The 25072-nt window shown below is 45.5% G+C and overlaps 1 protein-coding gene across 3 annotated transcripts in view; it reads left to right on the top strand.

Moving 5' to 3' along the window:
• VGLL4 (vestigial like family member 4) overlaps positions 1-25072 on the top strand; it is an 85545-nt gene that overhangs the window by 14232 nt on the left and 46241 nt on the right. For all 3 annotated transcript variants that reach the window (XM_073574243.1, XM_073574245.1, XM_073574241.1), the window contains exon 2: positions 2290-2366. In XM_073574243.1, the coding sequence (XP_073430344.1) occupies positions 2303-2366 (64 nt within the window). In that variant the 5' untranslated portion in view covers positions 2290-2302. The remainder of the gene's footprint in view (positions 1-2289; positions 2367-25072) is intronic.

The following is a 25072-nucleotide window of genomic DNA, read 5'->3' as shown; positions in this document are numbered from 1 at the left end:
TCACCACCACTGTTGTCTTCCGTGGCCGCCCAGGTCTTTTGAATTGATGAGTTCACCAGTGCTTGCTTTCTTTCTCAGGTTTTTCCCATCTGTAGCTTTTGCTACTCCTAATGTTGTAGCAATTTCTCGGATGGGTTTTTTCTGTTTTTGCAGCTTAAGGATGGCTTGTATCACCTGCATGGAGAGCTCCTTTGACCGCTTGTTTCCTTGACAGCAAAACCTTCCAAATGCAATCACCACACCTCATATCAACTCCAGGCCTTTTATCTGCTTAATTGAGAATGACATAACGAAGGGATTGCCCACACCTGTCCATGAAATAGCCTTGGAGTCAATTGTCCAATTACTTTTGGTCCCTTTAAAAACAGGGTGGCACATGTTAAGGAGCTGAAACTCCTAAACCCTTCATCCAATTTTAATGTGGACACCATCAAATGAAAGCTGAAAGTCTGAACTTCAACTGTATCTGAATTGTTTTGTTTAAAATTCATTGTGGTAATGTCTAGAACCAAAATTAGAAAAATGTCTCTGTCCAAATATATATGGACCTAACTGTACATAATATCCCCTCGCCCCAAAACAATGGAAGAAGATAACTGCTAACAGTGAGGCGCGCCGGGATTACGACGAATGGTTAGATGGCTGAGGAGCATTCGGTTCCTTGCTTTATTTTATTATACACTAATGCATTTTTTGCATGAATTGACGCCCTCCTCTTCTCGAATGTGGTGTCACAGGGGAGCACCAAGGTCGGGGATCCTTATTTTCAAAGACTCTGCACAACTGGATTATTCCCTCTTCATTTGCTTGCAAGGATTTTATCGCCCCTCCTTTTATATACAATTTGTGGATTCATGAATTAATCTGGCGTGAAATGGTTAACACCGTCTTACCGTGCGGTGCTCCGGTTGACTGAATTTTAGAGCTGTCGGTTTGGTTTCTGGATGGGCCGTAATCTGGTAACAATTCCTGTTTTAGTGCTTCTGTAGCCGGCACAATAGGATTGCATCTGGTTAATCCTGCTAACGCCGCGTCACAGGTGCAGTTCTTACTCAGCCGTAAAAAGTGTTCCCCTTTGCTACTTTCAATTTTTATTTTTCTACGTTTTATACCACGCCACAATTCAGGTAATACGAATACTTATGCTTTTGCATGCTCGGTGTGTGTCTCGCACATACAAATGTCATTTTGAGTCTTTATTAAGGCAGCTATGTACATTAAGTAGTAACCACTACTAGAACCCCAATATGTGAAAAATCCTAATTTTTTTTAAATTTTTTTCCAAGTAAAATGGGCAACCACCCATCTTCACTTCTTCTTTAAGGGACCATACTAGGCATGAGCGCAGCTGGAGGGAAGAAGGCAACCAGGGCACTTGCGCTAGGTGTCAGATGGGGCTCCAAGAAACCATTTTATCTAGGCGATGGTATTTAGCCCCCGATGAAGAAAAGCCTAGCTACAGATCTGTTAGTTTTGTCATATAAAATAGTGTTTTGTTTTTTTTTCTTTTATGTGTTTTACAGCACAATTAAAATTGCACATTTTTGTGACTACCAAATGCTTCCGCCATCTAATTTTTTAAACCGACACAACCAATGCCACAGCGAGTGCTCCAAGATGTATGTGAACATTGAATATATGAAATTTGAACCACATTACTGCCATATAGACTATTAAACAATTTAGGTACTTGGCACACATGTTGACCAATTTGTGAGAGCTCATCTGCCATGACAAGGCGTATATGAGAACCTAAACTTTCAAACTTGCCTCTCCTGGGAAACACTCTACAAATTTAAAGGCCAGGGAGGATCCAGAACTGGTTAAAAACAGCTGCTATGTGGGAGAAGAGGTAAGGGTAATAGTGTGGGTTTCCATCTACAAGGTACACTTTGTCGTGGCAGATGGGCTCACACAAATTGGCCAACTTGTGTGTGTGAAGTATCTAAAGTCCATAGGTATAGACTCTCTAGCAGTAATCCAGTTCAAAATTCATATAGTCAATGTTCTCCTCTACCTTGGTGCACTTGGAAAAGAGAAATGTAGCAAAATAAAGCAAATTTATATTATGGATGGAGTCCCAAACGCCCCCCACTGCTATATATACCAAGGCTTAGATCACAGCAGCCAGTCACAAGTATACAGCGTACGTACATATGTGATCCCACTTAAAAAGTATTTACTTGTGCACATAACAAAGGTAATGTTTTATTGAATATATTCAAAAATATGTATATATATATTTTTAATTTTTTTTTTTTTTTTTTTTTTTTTTTTTTTTTTTTTTAGGGTCTTCCCAGGAATGGAGACTCCATTAGACGTATTGTCAAGAGCGGCATCATTAGTCCACGCAGATGATGAAAAACGTGAGTATTTGTGTTCTTTGACATCACCGGGATATAGTCGTACTGTCCAACTGATGTGAGGCTTGTATAAAGAGAATCACAAGACTGTAGGGTGCACACGTCCATGTACCTTGGAATTGAATTACTTCTGATTGCTTGTCAATTTGTAAAGGTTTTATTATGGTGAGTTTGTGGCCTAGAGCAATGCCTGGAGCTCTTTAGTGCCCCATTTATGGAGACGTTCTCCTCTGTTTCTGGTGAGAAATGCCTCCACATATTCCAAACCCAATGCTGCATTTTGCAAAACCTTGACAGCAAAAAAAGCCCAAACCTGACGGCTGTGTGCAGAAGCCCTTAGTATAAAATCCTAGGATTCGCTCATACTCTGACCGGTGGAGGTCAAGTCTTCGCTCTGCACCTTACTAGCAACTGTTAAAACGCTAATCCGGGGGCTAATCATTTATCGCTTTGACTACTTTAATGCGTTACTGACTGGTATTCTATTAAATACACTGGCGTCACTCCAGGCGATCACGAACACCGCAGCCAACCTGTCTAGTGGTTATACTTCTGCCTCTGCCGGGGTGAGGGACAACAACACAGGGTCGCTGTATATGGACTCCTTAAATTTTAATGTCTGATTTGATGCTCCATGTAATATGTACACTAAATGCACACAAGTATTGTGGTCCCTGCACATTACTCCTGCGGAGCTTTTGCCCTCTGATTCTCCATTCATATATGGAGTTGGTTTCCACTTTGTAGCTATAGTCGCTTCCACTCTCCATGGAATGTCTTCTACAAGATGTTGGAGGTGTCTGTGGGAGTTTTTGCCCCTTCGTCCTGAAGAGCATTTGTGAGGTGAGACAGTGATGTTGGCGAGAGGCTGGGTTCACAATCTCCATTCTAGGACATCCTGAAGGAGTTGTAAGGTGTCTTAACGGACCTTCCTTTGTGTATTTGGTACATTCATGAGGCACAGGAAAAGCCCTTTTCCCCAAATTGTTCTCACAGTGCAGGAACGCTGCAATTTTCAAAAATATCTTGTTATGCTGAATGCTTAAAATATGGAGTGGGGTGAGGGGCGTATGTTAGACGCAGCGGGGAGGGGTAAGGGGGCTGGACGTTGTCCACAGGCGGGGGGGATGGGGCTGGACGTTGTCCACAGGCGGGGGGGATGGGGCTGGACGTTGTCCACAGGCGGGGGGGATGGGGCTGGACGTTGTCCACAGGCGGGGGGGATGGGGCTGGACGTTGTCCACAGGCGGGGGGGTGGGGATGGGGATGGACGTTGTCCACAGCGCGGTGGGGGGGCTGAATAAAACATCCAAATTGAATAATTAGCATGTGACCCGTTACTTTTGTCCATGCGGTATGGTATGTACTTTACAGACTGGTTGGTCACAGTAGCTTATGAAGGAAAAACCCACTTATGTTACATCAGCTTGAAGCTACGATTGTCCAAAATGTGTTGAGCTGCTGAAGCCTCTACATTTCCCTTAATCTCCAATCTCCGTAACAGAAAAATGTGTCTTCACGGAGTACAGAATTTACCTGTGAATTGAGAACTTTGAGAATAAATGATCAGTCCTGGTGGAGAAAGAAGCTGATGCATCTGATAATATTTATTACTAAGCTGCTTATTTTTATTTGCATTATTGAGTTATTAGATAAAACTTAAAATAATTCTTACACAAGGGTTTTTTTTATTTCGAACTTCTAATTTGATGACCATGGGATTTCGAGCATTGACTACATCATTCTTGCCTTTCCAGAAAATTCCTCACCGCATTTGTTGGGCATGGATAGGAAGAATGGTATCCACTAAAACATCAGTTGGGTGAATGAACCCCGAACCTGCATGGCCTGCCAATTTCCCTGCTCACTGCCTGCCATTACACTGGTTACCTGTCTAATGTAAAACTAAGTAAACCTGCTTGGTACTTTTCAACGCTCTCCTCCTGTGCTGCACCTTCCCGCTTGTACAGCCTCTCTGTCTACCATCCTTCTTGTGGCCTACAACTAGCATTGAGATCTCTTTTGTGCCCAGCTCTTCTCTTGTGCTGCACCCATATTATAGAATTCATAGCCTTGTACCACTGGGGTGAATTTACATTAAGGAAACGGTCGTAGTTGTATTTTTTTTCCCCAGAGTACTGGTGGCATTCATGGCGGGTGACAGTTGACTTGTTGGAATCTCTTGTTGATGGCCGGTGTTGGTGTGTTGCACGCTCTACTCCTGCATGACACTGTTCATATATTTATGTTTCCCAAGGCCGTTGCTAGTTTTATTTAAACAATCCAACGTCTAGTGACACTTTTTTCTATATTTTTCACAGCTGCACCTATGTCAATAACACCTGAACTTTCGGGTGAATTGTTTGCTCAGCCTGTTTGCACTCCTTTTTACATCACTCATTTCTCTAGACTGTGACACTGGTTTCGTTACCGCTGTGGGACTATCATTACTTATTGACTTAAATTTGACCTTTACCGTCGACCTTCACCCTACATTCCCAATCCCTAATTTCCTTGGCTATCAAGGTGTTGCTACTAATGAACACTAAAGGGATCGATATGTGCGTCCCACTTACAGGGTGGTGCGCCAAGGTCGTAGCTGTGTATGGGAGGAGTTAGAATGTAGGTTGTTAAACTTTATAGAATGTTCCAATTTTAGGGTTTCCTACCTGTGTAATCCATTAAAGGGGCTGGGCACTACTTTTCTATTGAAGGTCTATATTATAGGGGTCTCTTTTGGCCTCTGGGGTCCTTTTCACTCTGTTTTTACATTTGCCTTTTCTTGATCTGACATCCCAGCAGCCAGTGCGTTTCCCTTTTAATTCACCTTTGTTTTATTCCAGCGCTCCCATTAACAAGCCGAGCACTGATCGCACTGGTCTGTTCAGATGTGATTGCACCCACCGCACTGACTTACACGGGGTGGTTCCCATCTACTTTGGCAACAGTTCACATCAACAGGCCATGCTATAGCCCAAGGTGCTGTCTGCTGTCAATAGGCGAAGGTAGGGCGAGTGACTCTGGACGCTTTCCGGTGACATTTTCTGGCTTATGCTATGGCCTATCTGATACATATACTATTTTGAAAACTTTGCAATAAGTGACACTTCACTAACATCCTCATATAGTAATTCCATATTTGCACTTGTAATTGCTTTATTTGCGTTTTGCAAATACTACAGAACCCCCCCCCCCCCCAAACATGGGGGAAGGGAAGCATTCAGATTGCCTGCAGTTTCCTTTTGGTATCACTCAATCTGCTCTTTGAATAGTTGGGAAGTCGCTGAATTTCTCCTTGGTAACCATGTAATAAATTTGGATTCCTGTTGCAATGATTCCGATATGCGAATATTGTCTTGGGAAAGATTTCACACTTGTCCTAAATTTCGTTTCAGTACCAAAAATGCCAGAAAAAAAGGCGATACGTATGCTCTTCTTGGCGCCCACTTTTATCTGCCCACCTGCAGGAGTATGGATGGTTGCACAGGCTTCTCTATAAGGACAGATGTTTAGATCTTTTCAGAATCCATGTTCATCCTGTAAATGGACGTATTACTTGGTCCTAAGTCTAAAGTTCTAACCACAAAATGTCATAGCATGTCCATTAGATGGGAAAGATGTCCTCCTGGAACAGCCAAGATCAGGGTTATTTCCTGTTCCGGCCAACTTAACGTCTTAGATGCCACAGTCAATAGCGACTTCAGCATCTAAGGAGTTTGACAAATGGAGATTGGCCATGGGTGCACTGTGATACAGTTGGTGTCAATGAATTTCCATAGCATCCTCCAACACAGATGTAAGCATAGCCTTAAGCGCTATGGCTGTCGGCTGAATGAAGCTTTGGCCGAGTGCCACCTCTGCTGTCTCTCTCGTAAACAGGGGCACTCGTGTGGCCAAGTGTTCCTTGGTCTTCTGAGACCTCTGCGCTACCAAGATATTTCTGGGAGGACAAAGCAATCCGCAACTCAAAATCTGACATTCCCAATTTTCATCTACCGCATATGTTCCATTACTGGGATGATGGTGTGGGGTGACGTTATATTTTATAGTAGCCGGACCCCTCTAGTCCTCATTTTATGTACGCTAACAGCTGCTGTTTTTCAATTAGACAACCCCAGGCCGCATGTTGCTCGTGCTACTGTGAGCAGTCTATGACTTAAAGTGACTCTGTCAGCATAGAATGAGTGTTCAAAGTATAGGTGCTTCTTGGTGGCGCCATCCATTTAATTCCACCTGCTCAGTTTCTTTACATCTCCACTAGTGACAAGTGAACGTGCTTGGATAAGGTGTTATCTGAGCATGCTCGGATGCTAAGAGTGTCTTCGGTGTGCACGTATAATATGTTCGAGTCCACCCTGCTGCAAGTCTCGCGGCTGTTTGACCGCCACAATATATGTAGGGATTGCCAAACAAACAGGCAGTCCCCGAATGTGTTGCAGCTGTCAAACAGACGAAGGCATGCAGGTGTGGGTACTCGAACAAATTTTTCGTACACGTTGAAATAACTCTGCATCTGAGCATGCTCAGATAACACCTTATTCCAGCACGTTCGCTCATCACTAATCACCCTTCTCTGGCCCCTTAAGCCAGACCTGTCAATCAAAAAAGAAGGGGGTGAAGATTGAGGAAAAACAAGTTGATGGTAGATGCATATAAATGATTGGCCCCGCTGCGAAGAACCGAGCGACTCAACTTAGTTTGAACAGTCGTTCCGTGCTGACAGTCCCTTTAAACCTGCAACCATGGCCTGCAGCCTCTCTGGAATTGTGACATCAAGCAAATCTGAGACGTCATTGGTCGTTAATTGCAAAGGGGAATGCCAGCAGCGGATCTTGATGATTTGTCCAAATGCATTCAAAGTGGCAAAACATTCCTCAGACATCCATTAATAACCTTATTGATGGCAGCCAAGACGTGCAAGTGCAGGGATTTCTGCATGTGGCGCTCATACCCAAAGCTGAATTTATCAAGATGTTTTGAAAATTTGTTTTTATTTTATTTTTTATCATTAACATGCGTATAAAATATATACCTTTTTTTTTATACCTTTTTTGCTTTTGTCCCGCTTTATACTTTTATATAGTAGATAAGGAATCTAAATTGTGCTTTGTATTACTGACCTAGGACTGGCCCAGAGTCCATAGTACCGGTGCTGTTTATACATGGGATATATAATATGGGCAGTTTTACCTTATTCTAGTGCTTGGTTCATTCTCTCCTTCCCTTTGTGCCGTAATCTACAGGTTATTTCAGATCCTGGCTGCTTTCTCTTCAGCACATAATCCCCCTTTGTTGACTTGGGTTATGCAATAGCAGAAGACTGGCGTAATAGAGGTAATACAATGCCAGGCCGGGAACCAGATGCGGCCAAGTTTGCCTGAAGCTCTTTACTAGTTACATATCGGGCTCCTTGATTGTGACACATCGTCAATTACTCATGTAATAAGTAGGTATGAAATTCTGATTCAAAGTGGCTCTGATGCAAGGCCCGAAAAGTCTAGACTGATGCTAGAAAAATGTCTTCTTGCCCCTAAGAAATGCATTTATGTGGATTTAATGATTTTGAGTAATATGTTTGAGTTCTCTGTGCAACGCCCCGATCAGGTGATATTATCTTCGTTCCGTATAAAAAACTCACTCTATTATTATTTATTATCCAATGCAGGTCAAATAAGTCTTTTACACTCGGACTGAAAGTCAACGTTGGTGGTGCAACTAGTCTGATGGACTCTAGTACAGAATTTGAACCTGGACCCCAACTGCATGTTGGACAGATTTGAGCCCTTGTAGCGCTCTAGATCCTATAAAGAAATGCGTGTTCGTCCTCCACCATGGTATAATATCCCCCATCCTTGGCCCCTTCCTGTAATAATAAGAGTCAGTGATAAGCGGTCATAGAGGAGCGCTTAGGAAACAACCCAGGGGCAGACAAAAATGTCAGGTCTCCACCGCAGCTCCAGCCGAAAACCTCCAATGGAGGATAGGAGCAATGAGAAAATGGAAACGGTCTTAGGAGTGCTTTTTTACTTCCACCTGATGAAGACGGATCCTCCATCGAAACGCGTTGTGGTTTAACCCCATCTCTTGTCGGAGTCTCTTTACTGCGCTCCTAAGACCGTTTCCATTTTCTCATTCTTCCTGTAATAATGACCAACATCCTGCTATAGTGTCCCCTATCCTGGGCCTCTTCCTGGTATAATGTCCCCCGTCCTGGACTCCTTCCTGGTATAATGTCCCCCATCCTGGACTCCTTCCTGCTCTTCTCCAACACATTTTAAAAAGAAAACAAAAAAAAACCCTCTTCCTCGACGCACGTCCAGCTGAGATCAGCGCTGGTATCTGTGGGCCCCCCTTCCGCACCGTCGCATCCTCTACAACCACAATTGTTACGCCCTTGGTCCACGGGTAATATAAGCACCACTCTGATCCTTTTTGCCGATCAGACTTGTCCATTATTATCAGCAGCACATTTTCAGGTTAGATGGGGTGAAATGCTGCTGCAATTTTCTTTGTTTTGTTTTTTTATTAATGCACGTGTAAAAAATCATCTCACCCGACTATCGAGAATTTTGCTTGTTCCTCTGATTATTGCTGGCCTTGTCTAGACGGGATAATATTTAAGAACAACTGTTGCACCAAACTCTTGTTGACAATTTGAATCGTCTAAATAGGCCATAAGGTGGGGCAGCAATGCGTGGTGGCTTGATGGTTAGGCCTTGCAGCACTAGGGCCTGGGTAGGACAATGGCTAGGGACAATTTCTGCATGTATTTTTGCATGGGTAACATGCATATTAGGCTTTTTGACAGCTTCTAAAATAACTTGTAGAAATAAGCCAACAAGAAGTTCTCAGTCAGAACACCTATCACTGCCATGCAAGAGCGATCAGCAGGACACGGTCAATCCTATGTTAGCACGGCTTGTCACACTGCTTTGATAGAATGGCGATCCTATTACCTGGAGCCTTCCTACCTCCACTGTTTAGATAATAAACATTTTTTAGGCCTCATGACTACTGTGGGGAAGAGGAGCAGGACACAGGCAAGGTGTGTGTGTGTGTGTATGTATGTATGTATGTATGTATATATAGCAAAGCTGTGTGTGTGTTGATGTAGCAAAACTGTGTGTATACTGCATCATACTCTATAGGGGTCACTATGGGACCAGTGATAACATTCTGTGAGGGGGAAAATTAATGGGCTTTACTAGGAAGTGTAATTTTTTGCGGTTGCGCATAAGACTGAGTGAAGTTAACATAAAATAAAAATTGTTACGCCTGCCATAATCGCTACAGTTTCGCTACCTCTCCACTAACACAAGGAGCTATGAGACACCCGTTCTCATGATAACTGTGGGATCCCAGGGGTCGGACTCCCAGAAATCATGCGTTGGCGGTTTAAGTGGTAAATGTCTCCTATCAACAGGATAAATGTAGAATCCCTGCGAGTCAGAGCACACTGATCCCCACTGATCATGAGATCTCAAAGCTCCCTGTGTTAGTGGAGTGGTGGTACACATGCTTAATTCTAACCCTAGTACATATGGCCTTTAGGCCCCATGTTCTCTGGATCAAGGGTGGTGGTGTGAGAAGGTTCAGCAAGAGAATCTGTCCTTGCTGTAAACTGGGTTCTCGGCCTAACTTCTCGATCTCAAGCACTCGCAGTGGGTCCAGCTTCATAAGGATCAATGGAACCAATCCATATTGTACCGGTTCTTGGAGCAGCCATGCACACCTGCCAGTCTTAGCGCTGGAGGCCTTGCATTTTGGACTGTGTTCCACCAAGACACTGTTGTAAACTCTGATCGGTCATCAGAACTTGTATTGGCTGAAATCGCTCCTTATGGAGCATCACTTTAAAATTTGCACTTGACAACAAAGTGGGATGGCATGGGCATCATAGTGGGGATTGTCCCATTCCACATTTTTGTTAGCTGGAGTCTATGGTGACTGCAAAGTGCAGCTTTAGTCTGGAGAGCTTGACATGACCCTATGTTACGAAATTGCCCATTGAATTCAGTGGACGCAGCAGTGTACTAGGTGTCCATTAATGTGGTGTTTGAAAAGCTGGATCCTAAGTTCAATGTCCAGGGGGGAAACCCTAAATAAAAACTACTCCGATATGGGGAGTAAATGCATTATTAGATAATTACTTCCACTTTAATGTTCCCTCATTTACTTAAAACTCTTATACACCAAAAAGTTCATCTGAACCAACGTGACTGTCGGAGCAGGAAGTGGAACGTTGCAGACGGGATGTTGCTTGTTCATTGTTCCACATGTGTTCTCACCGGCTGCTTTTATGTAGTGCTGTTTGACTTCCTCCCTGCCCCCAGGGCAGAGCATTTGCCACAAGTCTGGAATGGCACATGTTGACTAACAAGGACAGGCTGCACTGAAGGATTTCATTGCGACGGTGAGACATGTTTCTAAAGCAGTATCTTATGATGTCAGATTGTGAACGGAGACCCTCTTAAGTTTCAATGTTTAATTGTCTTTGAGCCTAAAAATACCTCCCTTCCTAAGGTTCCTGGTTTTTTTTTTTTTTTGTCTTGATCTTCAGTCTAGGACTCATTTTCACAACCATTATTTGTCTGCTTGTCAACAAAAATTACCGAATGTCCCAATAATTGGATGGAAGTGGTTGAAACCTCTTATTTCATGTACTCTGCCAGTAGACTTGTGTTCTGCTTACGTTTTTGGCAGGCCATGGTGGTCAATAACTCTTGAACTTTCCCTTGGAGCAGTTTTTACTTCCCATTGAGAAAGTATGGAGACTGATTAGACAAGTTGAATCCCAATTCCACCATGGTAAAAATAGTATTTCGGCACGCCACCATTCTTCCTCTCACCCACCAAGGATCTGTAGAAAACTTCTCTGGTCTAGGACATGGACAGCTAGTTTGGATGCATTTCTCAGGGGTGGATCGTCGGAGGGTGTTGCGGTCAGCAGACATACCGGACCCCGATATGGCCTACAAGACCTATCTATGTGCTCCATATTGACCAAAGGTTTGTTTTCTACATCCATGTGACCCATCCCAAGACCATGTTTGAGCACTAGTTTGAATACATATAAGGCACCTCAATGATTCAGTGTTAAGCGTGCAGGCAGGTTGGCAGTAAAATCAATAGGTTTTTCCATGCATTGCACCATGGGACCAGAACTACGGCCCTTTTTGTGTCTTGACATTACAGATCACAGACTCGACCCTCGTTTTTTCTCTTCTAGTGTATATCATTGACTTGTCTGATAGCTACACCTTCAGAGCCAGAGATCTGGAAGCCACCCTGGTTCTCCTGAAGTAGTGAAATTCACCAGCTAAGGTAAAAACTCCAAAGAGATCAAATAAATCCTTAGTAGCCATGTTTGGCCACATAGTGAGTTATTTGTGAAATTTAAAGTGGATCGAGAAGAATTTGTTGATGTTTTGGTTTCAAGTCACATTTGTGGGAGAAACCTGACACAGTAGTCCTGTAATAATGCTGAAGACATCATCGCAATGCTGAAATACCAGAGTCTCATGTGACTACATTCTTACATGTACAACCCCCTTTTCATTGTTTAGAAAGTGCTAGTTACACTGATCAACCAAAACATTAAAACCCAGGTGAGCGTTAATTGTCTTGTGAGGCATTCCCGATGTGCACTGCTGTGCTCTTACCAGGGAGGACAACTGGTGGACAGGCGACAGGATCATGGGCGCCTGAGACTCAGTCTAGACTTTACTCCCCACAAGTATCACTATCTGCTCCGATCCACAGTAGTTACCATCCCGGCACAAGAGGAGCGACATGGTGACTTCATTACACTGATGTTCTGTACGCCGCAGGTCTAAGCGGCCTACAAAAGAATGTGGTGGGGCAGGGAGATCATGGCTCCCTGCTCGACCATAGGGTTGAGACGTGTCGGAAACTAAGCACACCGATACAGTTAAGAGTGGCGGTCACTTTGAGTGTGCCTGGGGCAGCCGCACTCTTGCAACCCCCAAATAACTTAGGTAGGTAGGCTACTAGGGATGGCGTTTTCTAGTAATATGCTATCACTTACTAAGATACCCCTTTTATAGTGTAAACCGTTTCTCCTAAATCCTTAATATGGAAAAAGTCACCTGGAACTGTTTTCTGGACCCTTTTATGTCCGTTTTACAGCTGGGACACTTTTAATAAATCTTCCCCTATTTGTGTCCTGTGATACATTGAGGCTGAAAAATGCAGTTAGGTGTGTCCTTCTCCAAACCTGTTCTTCATAAGAGGTAATCTAATAATTACCTGCCCTCTGAAGATACTGCCTGCCGGAGCTTGTTTGACATGCATAAAATATCAGACGCCCCCATCCAACTTTTCTAGCTCCATGTTAGGAGGTTCTTCGTAATAAAGTGATCTTATGGTCGGGAGCATTGCAAAAAAAATGCTGGAGAAGATTCACATGGTGCAAATCAGCGAGCAGAAGACGGGAAACTTTGGACAAACCACAAATACCATAATATCTGTTAGTTTTTTTATCCATACTTTTTAACTTTGGACCTATATTAGGTGTTTCAGCCAATGAATTTAAGCACGGGTGTTCTCGGTAACGGACTGTAAATAAATATTGGAAACTGATGAGGGTTTGAAGCATGAAAAGAGCAGATTCATCAAGGCTGGTGTTGTGCGAGTCGGTCTCGATGCAGAGTCAGTTGGAGTAAGACGCACCAAAATCATTAGTATATGTGCTCCTCTTTCAGCCGCACTTGTGGACCGGCCGGAGAACATTACTGCCTTAGGCTATTTTCACACTAGCGTATGGAGGAGCTACGGAGGGATGCGGACTTCCTCCGTTCAGCTCCACCCACTGGCGCACGTCCTCTGTTCAGCTCCGCCTCCATCGACATGCGGCCTGCGTACCCTATCTTTAGCATTGGGGACGCAGGCCGTGCCAATGTATGCGGATGCCTCCGCATGTGTCGTTTTGACGGTGCGGCAACGCATGCAGAGGCATCCGCATAGATCGGCACGGCCTGCGTACCCAATGCTAAAGATGGGTGAGCATGCGGAGGCGGAGCTGAACGGAGGAGGCGTGCCAGTGGGTGGAGCTGAACGGAGGAAGTCTGCATCCCTCCGCAACTCCTCCATACGCTAGTTTGAAACCAGCCTTATGGGGTAAATTCCAATGGATTTGAATACTGACGACAAAAACGTAAACTCTGTGCATTAGATTTCTGAAATCTCATAGACTTTGGTGCTGTAAAACGCAGCTGAAAATTTGCATAAAAAAAGTGAAAAGATGCCTAATGTGAATATAGCCATAGAGTTGATGGCTTTTTTTTTTTATTTTTTAACTTCTCCGTGGTTTTGCAGGTGACATGGCTACTTTCCTACAAAATTAAATTACTGCGCTCTCTTTAACAATTAAAGGCGCATTTTATAAAAAGGTGAAAATGAAAGCCGTGTAAAAAGTAAGCAAAAAAGGCGTAAATGCGATAATGAATCGGGTCAATTGACTCCAACCAGACTGGTTCTGTTCTGCTTTAGTCCCTCTGATGGACTTCTGGCTTCTCTTCTGGTGAGGGGGGAAAGGGGTAAATGGGGGGGGTACGTGTCTGCTGCATTGAATCATTGACAGCAAAGAATGGCGGTATTAGAATGGAGGAACGGCAGCGGTGTGGATGGACAATGTGTTTAGAGTTTGTTTTGTAATTTAGAAGCCTACAAAAGTACTGGACCATTCTCATTTAAAACATGATTGTGTGCTTAATATATAGCTATCCCCTCCAGATTTCCCTACAGGTAGCGGTTCAGTAGATATTCTTATAAGGGTCATCCTGCAAGATTTAAGAAGGTTTTTATTATGTGGTACTGCGATTTCAGGCTTTATTGAAACAAAGATTTCTCGTTTCTCTAGGTATAGCGTGCCAAGGCGACGTAAGGAGACTTATAGGCCATGCAGTGCTCCTGTGGGAAATTTAAATATGTAAATAACCTCTTCAGAGAGGAAGACGACTGAACCTCTAGCGCCACCTATAGGAAGTAACAACACTAAGTCAATCAACCTTTTCTCGAAACCTTGCCAAGTGACTTAGGATAAAAGGGTAACGTCTCTCTCTGTGGAGAGCTGCCAAGTCCGGCGTAAGGAGACTTATTGGCCATGTCTGACTCGTTATTACCCAATTTTCCCGGGACTTCGTCCCCATTTTGAGATATTTCTATTTTAAATGGGAAAAAGACTGAGACCCATTTCTGGAACAGAACACATTGTTCTTGTGAAGCCTCCGGGATGCACAAGGATGATGCAAATTAGACTTTTCCATCCCTTCTACATTTCCTTTGTTTTATGCATACAGAATGTGTTCTGCTTTATATAGCCTGTGTAATAGCCTATTAATATATATCATCAGCCGTAATAACGATGACATCTGGTAAATGCAGTAATAATTACTGCAGGCCATGATTTACAGAATATTTATCCGGTACTTCTGGACTTTGCGTCGTGCCTTTGGGAGACGACTTTCTCCGTCTGTCTGAATCTAAATATTTGCATTCGATTCCTGGGAGTTTATTGCAGGTTACTGACAGCGGGGAGAGGTATTCCAGGAATGCTTGCTGTACTAATAGCGTCCACCAGGTGGGGCTATGGGCACATGGGTGCCTGCTGCAGCCCTTTCTGCTGTGTAATCTTATGACTTGTCTCATTTCACGTTTATGAGATGTTTTGCTTTCTATTTTGCCATAAATCGTAATTCCCCAGTGTGTTATTTATTATGGTAGCTGGAATATCGTCTCTGGTTTCCCAAACTGTGCAGTGTGATTTGAGTGCAAGAATCTCCTGTACTTGTATTCCTTTTTTAACTGTACATGTTCAGTTTGCACTGTGTTCGTATTGGCTTCAACGTTAAATAGAAACCATTACGCCATTGACTGATCACAACTGATGGACCTGATTTGACTTGAAGGGACTCGATTACTGTTCAAACCAAGCACAGGCACTCTGTGCACCCTTGACGTGGCCACGTTCACCTTCCCACCTACTTGTTTCCCATCGATCTCTGCTTTTCTCTGGCTTCATAAAGCCAGAGGTGTCAGTCAAAATGGATAATAAATGAGGCGAAGGATAAAGGGAATCAAGTAGGTGGGAAGGTGCACTGAATAGATTGGCCACCACATTGTGCCCCAAGCACCTGTGCTTGGTTTGAACGGTCATTCTGTGCTGACTGACTCCATTATAAAAGGAGTCTGGCGGCCCAAGCTGACTGTATAAATCACAGCCTTGTAGGGGATATAGTATGTATACAAATCATACCCGTAGACCTTTAATCTTTTGCCTTTGCAGGAACTGAAGGATAATCAAATGTGCTAATTGGGGTGCACACTCGGTGCGGCCAAGAGGCTCGGTGTGCCCTTAGTGCGCCCTCGCTGCGTCCAGGAGGCTCGGTGCGCCCTCGCTGCGTCCAGGAGGCTCGGTGCGCCCTCGCTGCGTCCAGGAGGCTCGGTGCGCCCTCGCTGCGTCCAGGAGGCTCGGTGCGCCCTCGCTGCGTCCAGGAGGCTCGGTGCGCCCTCGCTGCGTCCAGGAGGCTCGGTGCGCCCTCGCTGCGTCCAGGAGGCTCGGTGCGCCCTCGTTGCGGCCAGGAGGCTCGGTGCGCCCTCGCTGCGGCCAGGAGGCTCGGTGCGCCCTCGCTGCGTCCAAGAGGCTCTGTGCGCCCTCGCTGCGTCCAGGAGGCTCTGTGCGCCCTCGCTGCGTCCAGGAGGCTCGGTGCGCCCTCGCTGCGTCCAGGAGGCTCGGTGCGCCCTCGTTGCGTCCAGGAGGCTCGGTGCGCCCTCGTTGCGTCCAGGAGGCTCGGTGCGCCCTCGTTGCGTCCAGGAGGCTCGGTGCGCCCTCGTTGCGTCCAGGAGGCTCGGTGCGCCCTCGTTGCGTCCAGGAGGCTCGGTGCGCCCTCGCTGCGTCCAGGAGGCTCGGTGCGCCCTCGCTGCGTCCAGGAGGCTCGGTGCGCCCTCGCTGCGTCCAGGAGGCTCTGTGCGCCCTCGCTGCGTCCAGGAGGCTCTGTGCGCCCTCGCTGCGTCCAGGAGGCTCTGTGCGCCCTCGCTGCGTCCAGGAGGCTCTGTGCGCCCTCGCTGCGTCCAGGAGGCTCTGTGCGCCCTCGCTGCGTCCAGGAGGCTCTGTGCGCCCTCGCTGCGTCCAGGAGGCTCTGTGCGCCCTCGCTGCGTCCAGGAGGCTCGGTGCGCCCTCGCTGCGTCCAGGAGGCTCGGTGCGCCCTCGCTGCGTCCAGGAGGCTCGGTGCGCCCTCGCTGCGTCCAGGAGGCTCGGTGCGCCCTCGCTGCGTCCAGGAGGCTCGGTGCGCCCTCGCTGCGTCCAGGAGGCTCGGTGCGCCCTCGTTGCGTCCAGGAGGCTCGGTGCGCCCTCGTTGCGTCCAGGAGGCTCGGTGCGCCCTCGCTGCGTCCAGGAGGCTCGGTGCGCCCTCGCTGCGGCCAAGGGGCTCGGTGCGCCCAAGAGGCTTGGTGTGCCTTTGGGCCCACTGGTTTTGCATGCCTCTGCCTCATCAATGGTGATTGGTTGGCCTGAACTCTCACTGCAGAAGGTGCTCACAACAGGCAAGTCAGTGCTGTCAGTCACCACTGATGGAGCACTTCAGAGACCCATTCTCAAGAACTAATGGGGTTCCAATCAGTCAGACCTCTACTGATCCATAAGTCACTCATAACCATCCCAGTGGATCCAGTGGGCTGTCTTCAATTTGGGGAGCTGTCCTGGGAGGCATGTCATGACCACAGCCATGTCTGTGCCCTAAGATCACAGATGCAGCCCACTATAATGGTGGAGGAAAAAGCTGATAGGTCAATTCCTCGAGCGTTAAGTGCTTGTAAAGACAGAAGGTCCTGCTAGGACGTTAGGGTCTCGTGTCAGTCTGTGGTTATGTGACTGGTATTGAAGAAAAGGGAAGAGGAGCAGGAGTCAAGTGCTTGTGTGTTATGTCTGTGTATTAATGTAGCAGAGGTGTGTGTAATATATTGGTGTTGCAGAGTTATATATGTGTATTGTAGCGGAGCTGTGTGTGTGTATGGGTGTGCATTGATGTAGCAGAGCCATGTGTATTGGTGTAAAAGAGGTGTGTGTGTGTGTGTGTGTGTGTATTGATATAGCGGAGCTATATGTGTATTATAGCTGAGCTGTGTGTGTGTGCGTGTTTGTGTTCATTGATGTAGCAGTACTGTATGTGTATTGGTGTTGCAGAGGTGTGTGCGCGTATATAGAGACTGTATAGCAAAGCTAGGTGTGTATTATAGCAGAGATGTGTGTTTATCGGTGTGCATTGATGTAGCAGAGCCATGTGTATTGGTGTAAAAGAGTTGTGTGTTTTAGTGTTGCAGAGCTGTGTGTATTGGTGTTGCAGAAGTGTATGTGTTTATTTTGCTGAGCTGTGTGTATTATAGTTGAGATGTGTATTTATGGGTGTACATTGATATAGCAGTGCTGTGTGTGTATTATAGCTGAGCTGTGTATATGTGTGCATTGATGTAGCAGAGCTGTGTGTGGGAACATATGGAAATTGCTGTGGCACGCTAGACTCACCGCTGTATGTGGTTTTTACAAGTTGGGCGGTAGACACAAGCTATCACCGATCCTGTGACTAGGTAATAACTTGTAATTGTGGGAATAATTCTTGACACTGACTTCCTTATCAAACTTAGTTGAGATTATGGCAGAGAGATCATTGAGTGAGTTTCCTGGATCCCTATGGCTGTGACTTGGAGATAAGGTATTGGGGTCGCCCCCACCTTTAATTTTCTGCGTTACTATTTATTTGTATGGTTTTTCTGTCCCTATTTCTGTAGGTTTTTAATTCTAAATGTGGCATGTAGCATCTAGAGATGGCCTCCAGGAGGCGCTCCTTAACTAGAAGTGAAGGTCTTGGTGACGTAATAGTAAAGACTGGATAAACCGGACATGTAGAATTTTCTGTATGGTTTTTCTTTAAAAAAAAAACAAAACGTCAGAGCGGTTGTGGAAAGCAATCCGTTCTTTTGGAAAGGACAGGACTGTTATAACAGGTGCTGCACATTACCCAACCTGCTATTAGTTCCTAAAATAGCCGACCCCAGGAGGCTACGGTCATGCTCTTTCCAAATCTCCCAGACATCAGGCTTTATGATCGAATCCAAACTGACTTACTGCAAGGAGTCTTATTAAGACCCCAGAAATAAGACCAAGTCCTCATCTCTGGACTCAGGCGGAATAATAGTGATGTCGTTGTGCCGCCGTCATCTTGTAGATCTGCCGCCGTCTGTAGCCTACAGGATGGCGGGTTTTTGGGTAGGGTGATCGGCCCCGCGATCCAACTGTATCTCCGCCATGTTGACGCAGATCGTTCATTTTATTTCTACTTATCTATCATGTGAATCTGACCAATGAAGTGAGAGAGCATGGCCGAGAGCAACCATTGACCGAATTCATCATTTGTGGCTGCTTTTTTGTCAATTTTCTTTCTTTTTTTTTTTGGGGGGCTCGCGTTATTGGTTCATTTTTTTTTTGTGTGCCAATTTCTTCACGTGGGGTTTATGAATTTTGCTCAAGATGAAAAAAAAATTCTGTTTTTCTTTTTTTATTGTATTTTTTTTTTTTAAATTTTAGAGCAGAAAGTCGCACGTTCCACTAAAAGGTGATACAGTTTTCACAACAATTTCAGATGTACATGTAATCACTTCAGGGGAGGAGGGCTGCGGTACGTCTGCAAAAAAACCCAAAAACCTGTGACTCTGTAAAAAGTCAGAATTGGTGCGTGTTACAGAAACCTCTGGAAACCACGACCATCACCTACAGCGACAAACAAAAAAATAAATAAAAGGGCACAAATACATTTGGAAAGCTACAAATTTAAATGAATAAGGTGCAAGTGAATAACTTACAAAAAAAAGGCACAAACACAATAAGCAGGACCATTAGTTCTTCTCTAGTCGCGGCTCCCTCACTACTTGTAGCTGATCAGTAACAGATCGGTAAGGTTCGGACTCTTGGCGCCCTTACTGATCGGCTGTCTGAAGGGTCGGCAACACAGCGCCTTGCGTTGTGTAGTGGTTGTAAATGGTATTGCAAGGAGAAGATGATAAAGAGCAAGGTGGACCCATTCCTTAAAAGGGCTTTCCAGGACTTTATGAGAGAGAGGAACCTCTAGTGGGCACCTTTTTAACCATCGATGACTTGTTTGACTGCTCGGCCCACTTCTACAGAGCGTACTTACCGGCTAGGCAGCGTTTTTGGCTAGTAGAAGTGTTCATAGTAGCTCACCAAAGTTTATTGCTTTGCTGTACAGGAGTCGGTGGCCTATCGCCTACTTTATGTGCATATCTTCGTCCATGTGCTAATTCCCACCACTGTGATTGCAGATTTCGATCTTCCCCATGATGACTCAACTACATCTGTACAAACATCTGCAATCTCTCAGTGAGGTCTCCTTATAACAAACCACATCCTGGTGTGTGAGCAGACACAATAAAAATCCCCTGCGCGGCTGCCCGGCTCTGGCCTCACACTTTATTACGCTCTGTTCTCTCCAGTTTTCTATTCTCTACTGAACATCTACCCTGACGTCCATATTGTCCTTCTCTATGAACCTTCTTTAGATGCCACCACTGTGCCCTATACATGCAACAGGGCATATGAACGCCAAAGAAGGGTGGGTCCACTCCGCGCAGGATGAACTCTAGACCTGGTGCCCCTTGCTTACAGTCCCGCCGATATCACTGTTTTCTATCCTCCTGTCAAAAGGGTTGTTTTGCAAAAACTGGATTATTTTTGATTATTCATGCCTTTGTCTAGCCACATTACCATACCATTGACTCATCATGCAATAATGATGCCATGTTAAGGTACCCATGGCCAACTTTATTTTTTTTACTTTAACCCTACCCCCATATACCTCCCAATGCACATGAACACTTGGTTTGAGCGTGCATCTGTTCTAAAGTAGGAAAAGATAGTAAGCTGCTGCCATACACTTTTGGCGGTGGCCCATCTCTTCTTAAAGGGACCCTGTAAGCACAAAATGGCTTTTCAAACCACGTACAGGCACTCGGTTGACCATGGCGGGGGCCAGACATTTAAGGGAACATTGTTTTCTCTCTATCTCCACCCCTTCCTCCTTCTGCTTTTGAAAGCTCTGGCTTCGTAGAGCCAGAGAAGGGTGGAGGTGCAGAGAAAACAAGCAGGTGGGAAGGTGCTCCTAAAATGTTTGGCTACACCATGATGTACCGAGCATCTGTGCTTGGTTTGAACAGTCATTCTGTGTTTACAAGGGTCCCTTTAAGGCCGCATTCACATGCCGTGGCCGTAAAGCACAGCAGCCTTGTGCCGCTATGTGTTCACTGCTCTACTGCATAGACGCTTATTTTGCAGGGAAGCAGTTGTTTCACCTGCAAGATTGTGCAGCTGATTGGACTGGCTGAGCGGTTTAACAGGTGAAAGAGTAGTTTTCCTGTTAGATCTTAGAGTCTGTCGGCACAAAGTGACTATTCCAACCAAACACAGGTTCTCAGTGCACCCTTGACGTGTCGAAGTAGTTCAGTGCACCTTCCTGTCTTCTTTTTTTTTTTTTTTTCCCTTCCATCCACCTTCACCTTTTCTTCCTTGATTTGAGAGTTTTAAACCAGCCAGGTGGTAAGGTATTCGGCCACACCAAGGGTGCACTGAACGCCTCTGCTTGATTTGAACAGTCATTTTGTGCTGGCAGATCCCTTTTCAGTGATTTTGTGCTGTGAAAAGGCTTGAGTGGCACATGACTGCGGTGGTGTGGCAATGTAAACGCAGCCTTCAACAAGGGTGTTGTGTTAAAGATCAACATTCCCATTCCTACTTTTAGTGTTTTGAATTTTTTTTTCTTCTTACTTACGCAGGGAATCCAACAGGGTCAGTTGGGGCGTAACTGGGTCCCCAGCACAAAATGACAGGAGTGTGGTTTAACTGGGGCACCAAGGAGGCTGTCACAGCGATGGTTCTAGATCAGTGTGGTTCTAGCCTCTTGGTGCAGTGTTTTGTTTTTTGTTTTGTTTTTTTTTTTGGGGGGTGGGGTGGAGAAGGCGGCAGATGGAGTCTCACCACATGTTTTTCCTGCTGGCAAACAACCTGTCCACATGGCGTCGAAACAGAATTTAGCAGCTGTTTAATTACTAATCCGACAGGTGGGAATAAACCAACAGAACCTCCTGGGATTCTCTTTTTCTCCGATTTTCAGTTATTTCATAAATGCACTAATGGCGGCTGTATCTTCTGGCCTGTATTATGCCGATGGTTTTTCCAACTCCCTTGGCTCTCTTGACTTGAGCCATAGTCATGCCTTAGTTCGGATCATGAGATCCGCATTTGAGTTGGGAATTGCTGCCATAATACAGGCAAAATAATACGAAAGGATAGAAAATTTGCCTCCAGGTTTTTGAAAATTTTCATCTACAACCTTTTTGGCTGCCATGGGTCCAGGGCTGTGGCGTTGGCGTCTGAGTCTTGGCGTCCATTTTGGTGGAGTCGGTGTATTGGAAATTGAGGAGTCTGAGGTTTGGCTTACCGAGTCCACAGCCCTACATGGGTCAAAATTTGCCAAAATATTTTCAATAACTTTTACCTTTTCATTCTGAACTGTCAAATAAGGGGAGTCCCAAGTAGAAGACCCCTTATCTGAAGCACACGTATGCCCAAATAGGTGATATATGTAAGGGCTTTTCCTGATTAGAAAAGGGTCAGATTTTGTACCCATTGATCCTTTTGTTTCCTCTGTGATCCTTCTTTCTATATATTCCCATTCCTATGGTGTAGATACAGGTAGCAACCGTCATTCGGCCATGATGCAACCGAAGACTATGTAGACTTTTGATGGTTTTTGTTTGTCTACACAGTTTCTTACTTTTTTTTTTTTTCTGATTCATCAATAAGAACCTAAAGGTTATCCAAAATCTACCATTAAAAGCAACTGCAAGTTGTATACAGAAACCTAATACCACTTTTTTCCAGCTCTGGTACTCCGGTGGTTCTCCTAGTTTTTGGGTGCAGACCGTCAACTTGTGACTCCTCGTCAATAAAACGAGGAGGACCACCAGAGTTATTGGTGCTGGATGTGCGGAGGAAGGAGAGAAATGACAGTCTTTCTCTTTAAGTGTGGGTGTGTGTGTTTTACATTATCTGCTTTCAGGACCTGGATAAACCCCTGTTAAATGATGATAGGCCCTGAGGTGACTAGAAATGAAAGCAGCCTGAAATATGTCACAAAAATGGGCATCAAAGTGGGCACCTAAAGTCTGATTTTTAAAGTATTAAAGACCTTTTGGGCCACTTCTCTCACTTTGAAGGCACACAGATCAAGACATCTATAAATCTGTAATCTCTACCCTGCCCAAAGTGGTTTGAGGCATCAAAGTGGTCAGATGTAGTTTATGGATTTGGAGAAGGAAAGAGAAAGCTCCATTGGACCACTAATCTGACACTGCAAACACACCCAGTGAGCTGAAGCTTGGTGGTGAAATGTGGACACGGGACGGCCACAAGATGAGGGGTACTGCAGCAATCGGCCGACACACAAAGATTAGATAATATCAATATTTACAAAGGAAATGATGGTAGGTAAACGGTGTAGAAGTAACAGATACAATGACAGCAGTTCATCTCAATAACACAGAGTAAGGGTGTACGCAGGGAGACTGAAACCGAATTAACAGTTATATGCGAGCAAAATACAACACGATTAACCTGTTCTATGCATAAATCAGTAAAACGACTGTGTTGTGCCAGAACTTTCGTAATTAACTTCTCAGAGCAGTTTTTGAAGTCTCTTAAGGCCCCGTCACACAGCGAGATTTTGATCTTGTGACGCCACAGCGATCTCGCCAGCAACATCGCTGTGTGTGACACACATCAGCGACCGCCCCCTCCCGGGTATCGCTGATCGTGCTCGATCAGCCTGGGCCATTTTTTGATCGTTGCTCTCCCGCTGGCCAGCGCGCACCGCTGCATGTGGCAGCGGGAGCCAATGATCAGCGAGCTCCCAGCGCTAAAAGCAGGCACTGGGAGCTGGTATTTAAGGTAAATATTGGGTTACTAAGCAGCATGCGTCACTTAGATACCCGATGTGCACCTTAGAAACCTGCGTGCTCGCAGCTTCCGGCGCAAGCATGCAGGTTTCTAAGGTACACATCGGGTAACTAAGTGACATGCGCTGCTTAGTAACCCGATATTTACCTTAGATACCAGCGTCCTCGCTGGTGCTGATCGCTGGTGAAGCTGCCTGTTTGGCAGCTCACCAGCGATCCTGACAAGGTCATATCGTTGTCGGGATCGCTGGTGCATCTTTAAGTGTAACGGTACAATTACAGAAGAGACCCTTTCTCCTAACTGGACCTCCTATAAGGTTATTTATATACGCGCATTTATATATTCAGATGTAAGATGGTACTGATATATCCTGAAACTGACCAAGAAGGGTCCTTGCTAGGCTAAGTCCCGAGTAATCAGAAACTCTGTCTTTAAAAGGAACCTGTCAGCTCTTTTGGCAGCTATAAGATGCAGCCGCTGCCTTTCAGGGCTTATATACAGCTTTCTAGAATGCTCCAGATAAGCCCCCGGTCCGACCTGCAAGATAAGAAAAATAAGTTTTATTATACTCACCTGGGGGGCAGTCCGGTCCGATGGGTGTCGCAGGTCCAGGTCCGGCGCCTCCCATCTTCTTTCTACGCCGCCCTCCTGCTTGATTCATAGCTCCCCAGCATCGCGCTCCTGCGCAGGCTTACTTATCTGCCCCGTTGAGAGCGGAGCAAAGTACTGCAGTGCGCAGGTGCCAGGAAAGGTCAGAGAGACCCAGCGCCTTTGCACTGCAGGAATCTGCTCTGCCCTCAACAGGGCAGATAAGTACTCCTGCGCAGGAGCGCAATACCGGGGAGCTATGAAGCAAGCAGGAGGGCGGCATCACAAGAAGATGGGAGGCGCTGGATCCGGACCTGCAACACCCATCGGACCCCCCTCTCCCCGGGTGAGTATAATAGAACTTATTTTTCTTATCTTGCAGGTTGGATCGGGGGCTTATCTAGAGCTTTATATAATGCTGTAGATAAACCCTGAAAGGCAGTGGCCGCATCTTATAGCGGCCAAAAGTGCTGACAGGTTCGCTTTTAAGCTTTTAGGGAATGCCGATCTCTCCAACACAGGGTTTCTGTTAGTCCTAAGCGATAGAAACGCCGTCTTGAAGATCTTAAGGAATGAGATCTTTCCTAACGCAGGGCTTCCCTAAATGCTTAGAGTTAGGGCCTCACGTGGTCTAGCCCAAGATGCTGTGTACTTGATTGTCCTCACATGGTTGCCTCATGTCAAGTCCAACAATGCGTCCTGAAGTCGCCGACAACAGTCACACTGCCATATCTAGACTTTCTCCAATGATCTGTAGCTTCACTTCCACCCGGAGACTCCTCAAACTGGCTACAAACCGACAAAAAAACCCACGCTCCAACTCCGGCCTCTCACAGCTGCCCACTACTGGCCAGATCATATATTAAATCACAAATTTCCAACAATACAGTAAACTATGATTAACCCTTACAGTGGCTCATTAGTTAACATTGTTGCTTTGCAGCTCCGGGGGTCAAATCCCACCAAGAACAACAACTGCAAAGAGTTTGTATGTTCTCCCCATGTTTGCGAGGGTTTCCTTCCGGGTTCTCTGCTTTCCTTCCACACCCCAAAGGCAGGACTTTTAAATTGTGAACCCCAA

Source organism: Dendrobates tinctorius, unplaced genomic scaffold, assembly GCF_039654945.1.
Source record: "Dendrobates tinctorius isolate UK_male_01 unplaced genomic scaffold, ASM3965494v1 ptg000038l, whole genome shotgun sequence".
NCBI lineage: Eukaryota > Metazoa > Chordata > Amphibia > Anura > Dendrobatidae > Dendrobates > Dendrobates tinctorius.
Note: the sequence above shows the minus strand (reverse complement) of the source record. Positions and strands in the feature narration are given on the sequence as shown.